Source organism: Odontomachus brunneus, unplaced genomic scaffold (assembly GCF_010583005.1).
Source record: "Odontomachus brunneus isolate Ranch 3 - 2012 unplaced genomic scaffold, Obru_v1 Obru_scaffold_105, whole genome shotgun sequence".
Taxonomy (NCBI): Eukaryota; Metazoa; Arthropoda; class Insecta; order Hymenoptera; family Formicidae; genus Odontomachus; species Odontomachus brunneus.
In genome coordinates this window covers 72,363-85,465 of record NW_022639555.1, presented here as the reverse complement: position 1 = coordinate 85,465, position 13,103 = coordinate 72,363, and the positions used below count along the sequence as shown (strand labels likewise).

Genomic DNA, 13,103 nt, shown 5'->3' with positions numbered 1-13,103 from the left:
TACTTTCAATAATATATTAATTCATTTTATCATTCAAATAAATGCGTTTTACAAGCAAAAAAACGGACCAAATTAAGTTGTACACCCAATATGTTTTTTTTTTTTTAATTCATATATTATAAGTCTCTTATTTTATATCTCTTATTATATAAATGTTATATAAATATATTCTTATGTAACATAATAAATACAAATTTGGTATCAAATTATATTAATATCTTATTTTGTGTGTGATAGCGATGCTCTTCACGATATTTTAAAGTCAGCATGTAATAAAATAAAATGAAAAAATGAAATAAAACTAACGACTAAACCGAATAATTCAGAATGTAGGTAAACATTTTCTGCATTTCATAAAGTTCTATCCCAATCGATTTTATCCCTTGATTTATTCAAAATCAATAAAATCACTGGCAAATGTTTAAAATGTGCTAATGAATTTCGCCATTGCGATACCATCTTTAAAGCATCGTTTAACTGGTCCACTTGGATTTTTCTGCATTCAAGTTTCTCCCGAAAATCTTTTTTTCATAAAAATGTGGTATAGCGATTTCATGTAGACAATACCGATACTCACTGTATATACCTATCTCCCATCTTTTAATCTCATCCTCTGACAAAAATTTTGTTCTTTTTTCAACCAGTTCATCTAATTGAACCAGCGAAGTAATTTCATTATTATCCCTTGTATTATCTAAGATCTTTAGTCAAATAAATAACTTGATACTTTGGTTAATTCTGCCAAGTATAAAATATGAAGGATATGATCCTTTTCCTTAATCTCTTTCTTAACCTTTTCGTTAGATCTTTTCCATATTTTTTATAATTTTATCCTTTTCCTTGATTGTCTTTTCCATACACTGTACCCTTTCAATCAGATACTTATTCGTCTTTCATATTGTATATCCTTTTAAACAGATACTTATTAGTCGCGTGAATAATGGCGCAAGCGCGGCAGAGATTAAGTCCTCGGTGGGTACTTAGAAGTGAGTATGTACTCGCGTGCGGAGTCGCAAGCGCGACAGTAACGAGTTCTGTCGAACGATGCACGATATGTGGCAGTGCGTGAGATATCGCAAAAAAAAGTAACCACCTGTGATGGAGGGCTGCAAAGTAATCCGGAAAGATCTCGCGAACCCTCCTCCTCTCAATCACAGGTAGTATCGAGAAGGTGGAAATCTGTAAAGTTACAAAATACGTCGTAAAAGGCAAGTCAACGTACCAAGTTAGACACTCTAAAAGCAATGACGTTACGATGGTTCGCGCCGTCGCCGCGACGCGAACCAGCGACTAGAGGCCGGCGCCTGCGAGCATCGAGGCACCTGGCGCACAGCCGCCCGTCGTACTCGTCTCCGTACTCCCGTACGGAACAAAGTACCTTGAATATAGCTTCTCAGCCAATCAGGTGACTCCTAAGCCTTTTTTAGAAGCACTTTTATAGATAAAAAAGGATTCAGATATGGGTCTTAAGCTTTAAACAATTTACTAATTATAGTCGAATTATAGAAGAATAATCAATCGTGATTGGTCAATTAACGTGATTAGCAACAGAAAATATTTGCAGAATTTATATATATTAAGGTTGCGTTCCTCTAGGACGCTTACGCGTTATAAATGGCATTCCATCGTTCATTCGCATATAATGAGTAGTAATTATGAAGTGACTCTTACAGCGTGTAAGCGCCTAAAAGAAACAGTTTTAATATTGTGTAACCATTGAAATGCTCGGAAAATCCAGATAATGAAAACGATTATTATTAATATTTTAACAATGAACAATATGTTTTGCAGATAATGAAAGATACTTTTTCTAAAGTGAAAAAGTATGTTTTCATCATTTATATAAATTACTCATTATACATATTGTTTGAATACTATATTGAATTCTTTTAAAAACGTTTGCATATTTAGATTTCCCAGACATTTAAAAAGCAGAAAGTGAAAAGGATGAAAGTGCCAAAATATAATGTTGCATTGTTTTGGATATGAAACATGAAAATATGTAAAATTAAGCTTTCTTGTATTATGAAAATATAGAAGCTTTTTAGTGTTATAAGACGAAAGTTATAATAGAATATAAAGTGAAATAACTTTAGAAAATTGCTAATGATAACAATAAAGTATTATGTTATCGTAAAAATTACAAGTAATACAAAAGTCGTTTAATTTTGACATATTTCCACAAAGAAACAAATAGGAAATGACCAAATACCAATAATGAGTTTAATAAATTGAATGCTCCGAGTTTCAATCTTATGTTTATAACCAATCCATGTCATGCGATAAGCTAACATATCAGTTATCGTTAAATTCATAGCGTTTCGTACATGTTTATGTGGAGTTATACCTCCTATTGTTCGAATCATTTTTTGCTGTGAATATATAAAATATGTTCATATTGTAATTTGTATTAAAGTAGTAAAGTGTAAAGTCGAAGACAGCACAATGTCCAAAATCGGGTCATAAGATGTTTTTAAGATATTTTTAAGGCAAGTTTATAAGATATTGTCACAGATGTCTTAAAAACGTCTTATTATTCGATTTTGGACATTTGTTGTGTCTGGAGTAACATAAATAATATTGAACTATAATGATACTATAAAAAAAACGCACATATTAATGAATAAAAATTACCAAAAGATAGGAATCAGTAATTATATCTTTGGACAAATTGTACAAATTAATTATATGATAACATATAAATATAATTGGTTTCTAAAGTATTACAAAAATAGTACTGACAGCAATAAAATGTTATTTTCACATGGAACTTTTACTATTAGTAATTTTATCCTACATTATTATTAACATTATTATTAACGTTTATACTACATTCAAAATGTTTTATACATACAGTAACAAAGTGTCAAAACTATGAAATTTATGTTTTTAGATATGAAGAAGTCCATCTAAGAAAAAAGAAAATTCGAAGCAACAAAAAAAGGAAATAAATTAGATGGTAAAATCGTAAAAAAATTATTTGTTTTTGTCCATATAACAAAGTTCGGCAAACGATACACCTTTCAGTCAATTTTAGGGAACGTCCACCCAGTGTTGTTCCCCTTGCCTTGTCGCCTAGCGCGAAAAATGTATCTCCTGCCGAGCTCTGCCACATAATACTATTGTCATTTCAAGATATATAAGGTGTTTTATATAGAGGTTATGTAATACACATTTTTGGTATACCCAGATAGACAAACGAACCTACATTTGATAACAACTTTACTGATATTAAATCATACAATGCATCCATGGATGTAAACGTTACATCCCTTATGAGTTAGTTACGTGTCATTCATAGATGTAACATATAATGAAACAATAAATATACAAAAGAAACTATCAGAATGTAATTAATATTTAAAGTAGCAATTAATCAATTTTTTTTTCATGAAAATGAAAAAAACATTTCATTCCAGGATGTTGTCTATTTAATAATTAATTCCAACGGGCAGAATCATCTCCATAAATGTAATAGATTATAGTTCCACGATTCAATTGCGGTACGTAATGACAACCGTGCGTCTATGTAGATTTTTTTTAGATATTTGAATCATATTGTATGTTTCGACTTAAAACACAAGTTATACAGGATGATTGAAAACAACCTCATGTCCTTGGAAAGACATAATCCAGACTATATTCTGAAATGACTCTTTCTTGTACAAAACGTTGTCCAAACGTTGTCTAGTTTTTATATGATAAACAGTAAGTGTATTTAGTTTGCATATTATAGTACAGATACAGGAGATAGGCAGTGGCGGCGCAACTCAGACATGGGTGTTTATGTCTGTCAGCTGTAGAATCTGACCATGAGTTGCATTGTCAATGTCTATCGCCTGTAAAAAGCAAAGTGGTTTTTTTCATTATAAAAAAAACGGTTGTAGATATAATGTTGTAAGAGGAAAAGTCGTCTCAAAATAGTCAGGATTACATATCTTCAAGAACAAGAAGTTGTTTCCAATCATCTACTTATATTTTTCTTATAGAAATGTAATACCGACTATGATCAATTGGTCAGTAATAAATGTCTATCAGGGTTAATTGTAATGTAATAAAGTTTTAGTAGTAAATAATACTTACATAATGCAATCGAGCAGCAAGATTTTCAGATAGTGTCTTATTAAATTCGTTTAATCTTTCCACAGTAAAAATCGGCAAACCCAAATCTATCTTGCAGTATCATATACGCATTTGAACTGCTCAGAAAAAGAAGACATTATATCTTTCATGACAGATCAAACTGCTATCATTTGGCATGATATCACAAAGATAATATTTGCAAGAGATCTCTGAAATGTGATAACTTTAGGAGCTCTTTTTATAGATGTTTCTAGTAAATGATGATTATAAGATACCATTTATATATCATTTCCGAGATATCAAAATGCGTTTTTAAAAAAGTTATCTTTGAGTTCCTATTCTGACAAGCGTGTTGACTGGGCTAGCAAAGAGAAAGCGAACGTTCCACTGAACGATTTTAAAAGCTTCGGTAGAAGGGTTATTAATAGTTTAAATAATAGGAGCCGTATTGAAAAATTATAAAAAGAGAGAATAAAATGATTAAATTATTCGCTCTCTACTTTCTCTTAATTTAAGCAAGAGAAGAACTGGAAAAAAGGTCAGAGATCTCAGAAAGCCAATCCTTAAGATTATTTATATATGTTTCGTTCAAATAAAGAACGGGAGAATTACTATTGGAGAATTTACTAGAAGAAGGAGAGGTGAAATGAAAAATAAAAAAATTAAGTAAAGGCTTATCCATAGGATTTTTGGAATTTAGCAAAGAAGAGTAAAACTTCTTATTAAACGAATCAATATTAATATAAGATGAGAGCACCATATCTGACCTTTTGGATGAATCAACACCGCTCAGGGCCACCCCAATTCGAGCAGGCACACGACCATTCGCAGCTGGACATGCAAATAGAAGATCACCACCAGGAGTTCAACACAATGTCCCTGCGAGACTCCTCCTAGAAGGAAGGGCAACTGACGGGAAGACTGAGTAGTAATAATTACTTTTCTGATTCTAATGCTTTTTTGTGTTCAGCTTACCTACAGAAAAACAGCAAAACAATACATAGATATAATGAATGAATTAACTTAGTTGAAAAACTTGAAATTTAAATACATCTGTAGAGCAAAAAAATCAGTTCCGAACAGTATTTATTCTAATGTTTTCTAAAATACTTTTTTAGTTACAGGATGCGGGAGGCAGTTGTTCCCATGAGGATGCTGCACTTGCTAAAGATGTACTTTAAATCCCAAATGACAATTTTTCCTAGGATCTATACACCTCGCTGTATGTACTCCTCGTCGCAGGAGCAGGCCTCTAAGCATCTGTTTGAAAGGATACACCATATGGAAAAGACTAATAAGCATCTGTTTGAAAAGATACACAATATGGAAAAGACGAATAAGCATTTCTGAAAGGATACACAGTATAGAAAAGACGATTAAAGAAAAGGATGAAATTGTACAAAATCAGTCCCTCAGTCTTCTCACAGTCCCCCCACCAAAAACCATTTTTTTCTTCAAAATGAGCAGTGTATAAAATGTTGCTCCAAGCGCACCCAAATTGGGAGATCAAAAAACCCACAAAAATCATTAAAAAATTCATAAAAAGGCTAGAAAAATGAGTTTTTACTCAATTTTCAAGACTTAAAAAGAAAAGTAAAAAAATTTTTTTCAAATCTCCCACAACACTCAAACCATCATCAAAATTGATTGATAAATTTTAAAGATGAGTCATGCTCGGCCAGGCAACTCTGACGACCGAAGTCCACCGTCCTTTCCCATCTATCTAGGAATGTGATTGTTCACGCGTGCCCATATATCTACACATATATCTATCTAATCTTTTGACATATCTCTTATCAATAAAAATATATATAAATATATTATCTTGACTTCCTGCATTCTTAGAAAAGATAATGATAATAATAAAGATAATGATAATAAGTTTTTTCTCCTATGCCATTAACGTGGAATCATCAGTCGATATACTTCTTTTTATCAAAAAGAAAAAGAAAAAATATATAGAAAATAATAATATATAAAGATAACATATAGCCAAAAATACCCGCCACCCCCGAAATCTTCTATTTCCAAAATTATAAAAGTCCGATCCGTATGACTTTTCCCTACGTCAGTATCCCTACGAGTATCCCTACGAGTATCACTACGAGTAACACTACGAGTATCACTATGAGTACACTACGACTACTATTACGTCTATTACTATTCTTTTTATTACTTATCGTCTACATCGCATTTGTAGGCACTTCTATCCACATCTACCTTGGCATTTCGAACTTCATTGGGCTCACGACCACCTTGAAAAACAACGACCATAAGATAGGACGGGAGTACGATCTTAGGAAACTCAGTAAGATCCATTTTCCCTCGTACACTCCAGTAAGTCATTGTTTTATCGCGTCTCAATTTCGCATAAGTCCGGACAGACATATTTTGACTTTGTACCGAAAACCAACACCTTTAATCAATCGTGTTAATGGGTCGACACCCGCGATTTCATTACGTGGACTTTGAAAGGGTCCTCTGAGAGTTCGACACTTTATTCGCGAACCAAACGCGAAATAAGCGAGAGTTCTGCCGGGAGGTAGTACGCAGTTGTTTTGGATGCTATCTTAGTGTACCTGCGGATCAATTACCACCCGTCCTTCCTTACCTTCTTCCTCCGGTGGTACCGGTTACCTATCCCTCCGAATATCGTCCCTCAGCTCCTCTTCCCTCAGAAAAACCGCCACCTCTATCCTCCGACTACCCACACACACCCACTCACACACCCGACCACCCACACACTACCCACACACACGGATCGCTAACACCCACACGCACACAGTATTAAGTTGTAGTTATAAATAAATCATATTTTTTTCATTTATAAAAAAATTTAATTTTTTTCTTAACTCGTCCTCTCCCATTATCGCTCGAGGTCCAGTCCCGAGTAAAAAGATTCAGATCTCTGACTCAAAATTGGACCGCTCCCCGTACGTTGTTGTGCTAGTAAAGCGACCCTTCTGGTCGCTGACTCGCTCTTCGACCTATAAATATAGGCGAAGCTTTTATTACGTTGCGTTCTCCTGCAAGACGTAACAATAAAGTAGAGCGAAAAATTAGTTCACGATTATCGTTTTCGTCTCATATTGATGGATGCTCCGCTTCATTTTCGCACGTATTTTCACCATGCAAAAGAGTTTTTAATTTGATGCAGATAGAAAGAAGTAAACTTTGCAGAAAGATTTGATTTCGTGATAGTAACTGTGCTCTCTTAAAGTGAATCAGTGAATAGTCACTGATATCAGTTTTAAGTATAGCACTGAGCTCTTTCAGTGCAACACTTATAACTACAAATCAGTATATACTGTTTTCAGGGAGGTTTTACTGATTTATTTTAAGAGAGTGCATTATCGTTTACATGTCATATTAATGGATGCTTCGCTTTATTTTCGCACGTACTTTCACCATTTAAAAGGGTTTTTAATTTGACGCAGAGAGAAAGAAGTAAACTTTGCACAAAGATTCGATGTGGTGATAGTAACTGTTCATTACAGTTTTCGTCTCATATTATTGGATGCTGCGCTTCATTTTCACACGTAGTTTCACCATACAAAAGGGTTTTAATTCGACGCAGGTAGAAAAAAGTAAACTTTGCAAGAAAATTCGATGTCGTGTTAGTAAGTGTTCATTATCGTTTTCCTCTCATATTGAGAGGTGCTCTGCTTCATTTTCGCACGTACTTTCACCATGCAAAAGGGTTTTTAATTCGATGCAGGTAGAGAGAAGTAAACTTTGTAGAATGATTCGATTTCGTAATAGTAATAGTGCATTATCGTTTTCGTCTCATATTTTTGGATATGCTGCTTCATTTTCACATGTAATTTTTCAATGCAAAATGGTTTTTACTTTGTTCCAATTAGGACGAAACAATAGTTTCGCAAATGTATTCGGTATCACGTCAACGTTTCCCAACAAATTTTAATTTGTGTTGACTTGACCAAATTAAAAATGCTTTTGTATAGTAAAGATACAGGTATAAATGAGATAAGGCATTCCTCTTTTAAGGATGAAAACGATGTGGAACTACTACTATCGTGACACTGACTTCATTTTTCAATAATTATAGTTTACTAACTGCTCCAATTTATATGGTAAAATTACGTGCGAAAATAAAGTGTAACATTGGTCAGTGCGAAATAAAAAAGATATCTTTAAATTACCGTTGCTAATTATATTGAAGTCTCAAATAATAGGTATTTTTCAAAATATTATTCGCAAACTACGTTTGCGCCTACAACACTCTTTTCTAAAAACTTTTTCTTTGATGCACCCAGCACATAAGCGGTTTGAAGAATTCATCAGAAAAGTAGCAGAAGCCTGTTTTGAAAAGAATGTGAATATCGGCAACGTGGCGTTCACACTTATGTAACGTCTATATCTATGTGTAAAAAAATTGAAATGACACATGTAGCACACACTTGCATAACATCTATGAATGGATGATAGCGGTATCATGTTAGCGCCTATTTGACGATCATCTTTATTCTATAAGTGTGAGCAAGTTTTTTAATTCATAAATGATGAATTAAAAAACTCGCCCGTTATATATGTATATAAATTCGATATTGTCGATAAATGAAGACAACGTTTTCTACTTTTTGACGATCGCTTTACGTTATCGGTGCTTATCAAGTTCGTCGCTCGCTCCCGTATTCCCTTAAAGTCAGCATGCAATGGAATAAAATGAAAAAATGAAATAAAACTAACAACTAAATCGAATCATTCACACAACTAATTCATTTACCGAACCAATTACACAATATGGAAAAGACGATTAAGGAAAAGGATGAAATTATACAAAATATGGAAAAGACGAATAATCTGTGTTTAAAAAGATACACAATATGGAAAAGACGATTAAGGAAAAGGATCATATCCTTCATATTTTATACGTGGGAGAATTAGCCCAAAGTGTCAAGTTATTTATTCGACTGAAGATCTTAGATAATACAAAGGATAATAAAGAAATTACTTCGCTGGTTCAATTAAATAAAATGGTTGAAAAAGGAAGTAAATTTTTGACAGAGGATGAGATTAAAAGGTGGAGAGATTTTCGGAAGAAACTTTGTTCGGGAATCGAATAGATTGTTTCGCCGATTCGTCTTGTCCAGCGATCACGTCGAAGTACGTGATCTTAACGTGAGCATCTTGCCTCGCGACGTGTGCCGTGCGCAAATCTTACACGTTAAGTGTCTCGCTGCGGTTGCCAAAGCAACCTGGACACAAACATCGATTCCGCGAATCGGAAGCCGGTACGGGCCGATGAATCGCGCGTGTCTGTTATCAGACTCCTTTTAAGAAAAATAGGCTCGCAGCGAAAAATGCTCGAACGGCTGTGTCCAATCCGCGAGCGCCAGAGCATAGCAAAAAACCGCGAGATGTGGGGGCTCGTCGCAGCAAGCAATCGGGAAATTGGAGCAGTCCGCAGTATTTCGTCTTCGAACTTGCACGCTTTCTCGCTTTTCCTGATCGCTCCTGAGAAGTATCGCCGAGTAGTATCTGAGTGTATCGGCCGGGCATTATCAGTCTCTTCGATAGTCGTTAATCGCTCGCGGTTTGTCTATTGCCGCGTTGGTTCTCCGTGAGAAGAAGTCGATTCCGAGTGCTCGCTTGTCGTCGCTATCGCCGCGACCGCCGTCGGCTCGTGAACAACGCTTGTCCAAGCTCGTGAACAACGCTTGGAGCCCTCCACCACAGGTGGTTACTTCTTTTTGCGATATCTCACGCACTGTCACATATCGTATATCGTTCGACAGAACTCGTTACTGTCGCTTTTGCGACTCCGCACGCGAGTCACATCTACTTCTAAGTTCCCACCGAGGACTAGACTCTGCCGCGCTTCCGGCATTATTCATGCAACTAATAAGCATCTGTTTGAAAAGATATACAAGATGAAGAAAATGAATATGCATCTGAATATGATTGAAAAATTGCAGCATATAGAAAATTTATACAAAGAAAAGGAAAAAATAAAAAATGAAAATATAAAAAATTTGAAAGAGGAAAACGAAAAGCTGGTCAAAGAGAGGAAGGAACAGGATCTTAAATTTAAGATTATATACGTCGGACAAAGGGCCCAAGAGATCAAGTCATTAATTCGAACAAAGATCTTAGATAATACTAAGGATAATACAAAAATTAATTCGCTGGTTAAATTAGATAAAATGGTTGAAGAAGGAAGTCAATTATTGACAAAGAATGAAGTTGAAAATTGGAGACTATTTCAGAAGAAACTTGAACACGAAAATATCCAAGTAGACCAGTTACACGATAATTTAAGAAAAATATCGTCATGGCGAAATCCATTGGCACATCCTACAGATTTGCAAATGTCATTGTCGACTTTGAATGAATCAAAGGATGAAATCGAATGGGATAGAAGTTTGAGTGAAATGGATGAGATGTTTACCTGCGTTTTGAATATTTTGGATGACTTTGGTTAGTTTTATTTCATTTTTTCATGTTTTTATTTCATTGCATGCTGACTTTAAAATATCGTGATAAGCATCGTTAAATCTGATTTAAGGAGATATTCTATTGGGAGTGTTGTGACGTAACGATTTTTGTTATCGTCCGTCATTCGGAAAGTCGTGGGGTAGCCGAAAGCGGGCTTCCCGGCTGCAGGTGGATGTCGCGTTCTAACGGTAAGGCGAATAGGACGCGAGCCTGCGTGGCCCGAATATTTTGTGTATAGGATAAGAGTGCGGGTGTCGAGAGGTCGGGTCAGGAGGAAGAGGACTTCAGGGAGGATTCGCTGCCGCCGAGGGAGAAAGAAGTCAGGCTCAGGAGCATCGGACGGACCAAAAATTTCAGGTGAATCGCTTTCTTATTATTGTATTAGTAAGTAAGGACCGACAGGTGAATCCATTCTAAGGAGGCCTGTTTTAGCCGAATACCCCTGCTAACGAGGAGAACGGGGAGAGAGAGAGAGCTGTCGAGGTGGATCAGTCCTGAGCTGCCGCAAGGGAGCCGCTGGGATGGAGTCGACAGACACCGCGGACGAGTGGAGGACAGCTGCTACCAGGACGAGTTCGACAAGCACATCCTCCGTGACCCGGAGCGTCCTCCAAGCCAGGCGAAGACGCCGCGAGGCTCGAGGACTGAAGAAACAACGGCTGCCGATACGACGAAGCTCCAAGGTCGGAGAGGCCGACCGGCCAGAAAGATCTAGCTGGTAAACAACAGCTAACGCAAAACAACGGCCGAATAACGGGGGATTCAATCCGGCAAATCGGCCAATCAACGGCCGATAGCTGTCGGAGCTAGCAATTCAAACCTGGGATAAAACGAGGTCCCAACGATCGCTCGAGAGCTTTTTCCTGTGAGCCGTGCCTAGCGAGTGTGAGGGACGTGCCATCCATAGAGCCGACGACTAAGGACGACCTGACCTCCGCATCTGTAAGGCCGCTACCGCACGCGCGGAACTATTGTGTGAACCCAGAGGGGACCGCCGCTGCTCGTTGCCGACTGCCCCGCTCCACCGTTTGGTGAGTCCGTTCCAAGGAGAAGACACTACAGATTTTTAGTGATTCGTGTCGCGGAGCGGTGCGGCGTCGGGGAACTGGGGCTCGGCCGTCCACCCTGGGCGAGGGCCAGGGTTCGCGTTCCTCTCGCGAAAGGAGGAGCTCCGCGCATCGTGTAAAACCCGACCGGCGAGCTGTCGATTATCCGTCGTGCGCGAGAGATCGAGCGAACACACCGCCGAAAGCCTACGTGGCTGTCGTGACCTTCGTGGTCACGACTCGAAAATCGAAGCTGCCGAGGACCAGCATCGCGACCGCGAGCAAGGATATTTATATTATGTTATTAAGAATCGCTGCCGAATTACAGAATATTACGCGAGTTGTTGTCGTGTGAACGCGGGCAAAACATCCCATCCTTGTAATTAGCTACCGTCGAATAAATTCGAATAGAGAACATCCGCCTTGATTATTTCAGTACCCGCCAACCACTAACCCTTCCGACATCGCGCGAACCAGCCCCTCTACCGAGAGCAGGGCTGAGCTGCCGGACGTGCGGGCGAGCCGTTCGGGTGGAGGGCAAGTTGTCCTCGTCGGCGAGACCACCGCTTAGAGTAATAATTAGTGTTGATACTTTGTTAGTGGGTACGGACCGCCGTACCTGGCGCCCATCTAGAGCTTTCTTTTGTTCGTGTGAGCTGTCGGGTCTCGCTGGATCTGCCGAACGGTCGCCGAGGCGCGAAGAGTACCACACATTTTGTCGCTGCACTCGATTAGTGAAACCGGCTGCACGAGCCGCGAGTGTAGCGTTACAGTGTGCATTAATTTTTTTAAAACATTAATTTTTTAACAGATTTTCAAGAGATGGCGTAACTGATATTATATCGCAATTATAAGTAAATAATATTGCATATATGATATCGAGTTGTATTTCTTTTTCTACTTGTCTGTTTACAATAACTGAATATAAGGTCTCCTCATGTAGAGATAACTGAATCGTATTAACGGGAGAGAGAACTGAATCATATTAACGTGGAATCGTATTAACCATTAGTTGCTGCCACCCGTGCGATGGTTTGCAAGTAGAAGGTGGTTGAGGCAGAGAGATTATTTATTGTCATTGGCTGGGTTTCCGAGTCCTGAAGCCTAACATTCCTAAGGTGGAACGTTTGAGAGCGAAGCTAAAGAAGAGCAGGGAGGAAATATTGAGGCTGAAGGTGTTGAAGGGGAACGAGGTGCCGCGCGGACCGCAGCCTGATGATTGAGGTTGAAAATTGGAAAAGGGGATATTGGCTTGGATGGGACGGAGTTGAAGCAAAAGTAAAGGAAAGGAGCGAGATTGAGGGAAGGCTGAGAAAGGAACTTGAAGAGACCAGGAAGGAGCTAGAGAAAGAAAGGAAAAAAAGAGAGGGAATCACCGTCAAGGTCACCGAACTGGAGGTGGCGCAGATAGAGGCGGCGATGGGGGGGGGCGGGGTCCCAGGAGGACAGAGCCACTGTAGGGGCCGGCCGCCGAATGCGGCGGCGACGGGTCTGGACGACCGGGTCGCTGGGGGG

At 38.1% G+C, this 13,103-nt stretch overlaps 1 protein-coding gene and 1 long non-coding RNA gene across 2 annotated transcripts; one reads left to right on the top strand and one right to left on the bottom strand.

Moving 5' to 3' along the window:
• Window positions 1-4,053: 4,053 nt before the first annotated feature.
• LOC116849079 lies at window positions 4,054-5,354 on the bottom strand. Its single transcript, XR_004379079.1, has 3 exons — window positions 5,206-5,354; window positions 4,851-5,058; window positions 4,054-4,199 (listed from the first exon to the last, which is right to left on the bottom strand). It is a non-coding gene; the product is annotated as an uncharacterized LOC116849079 (long non-coding RNA).
• Window positions 5,355-9,488: 4,134 nt separating this feature from the next.
• LOC116849073 lies at window positions 9,489-11,755 on the top strand. Its single transcript, XM_032825859.1, has 2 exons — window positions 9,489-10,524; window positions 10,613-11,755. Exons 1-2 carry the CDS (start codon window positions 9,978-9,980, stop codon window positions 10,636-10,638), a joined length of 573 nt encoding a protein of 190 aa, XP_032681750.1. The 5' UTR covers window positions 9,489-9,977; the 3' UTR covers window positions 10,639-11,755.
• Window positions 11,756-13,103: the final 1,348 nt, after the last annotated feature.

What these genes read in the sequence shown, in the direction of transcription:
- LOC116849073 (XM_032825859.1), top strand. Translation starts at nt 9,978, where the DNA reads ATGAAGAAAATGAATATGCATCTGAATATGATTGAAAAATTGCAGCAT. An exon ending in GAATATTTTGGATGACTTTG is followed by an intron (nt 10,525 to 10,612) that starts GTTAGTTTTATT and finishes ATCTGATTTAAG; the next exon opens with GAGATATTCTATTGGGAGTG.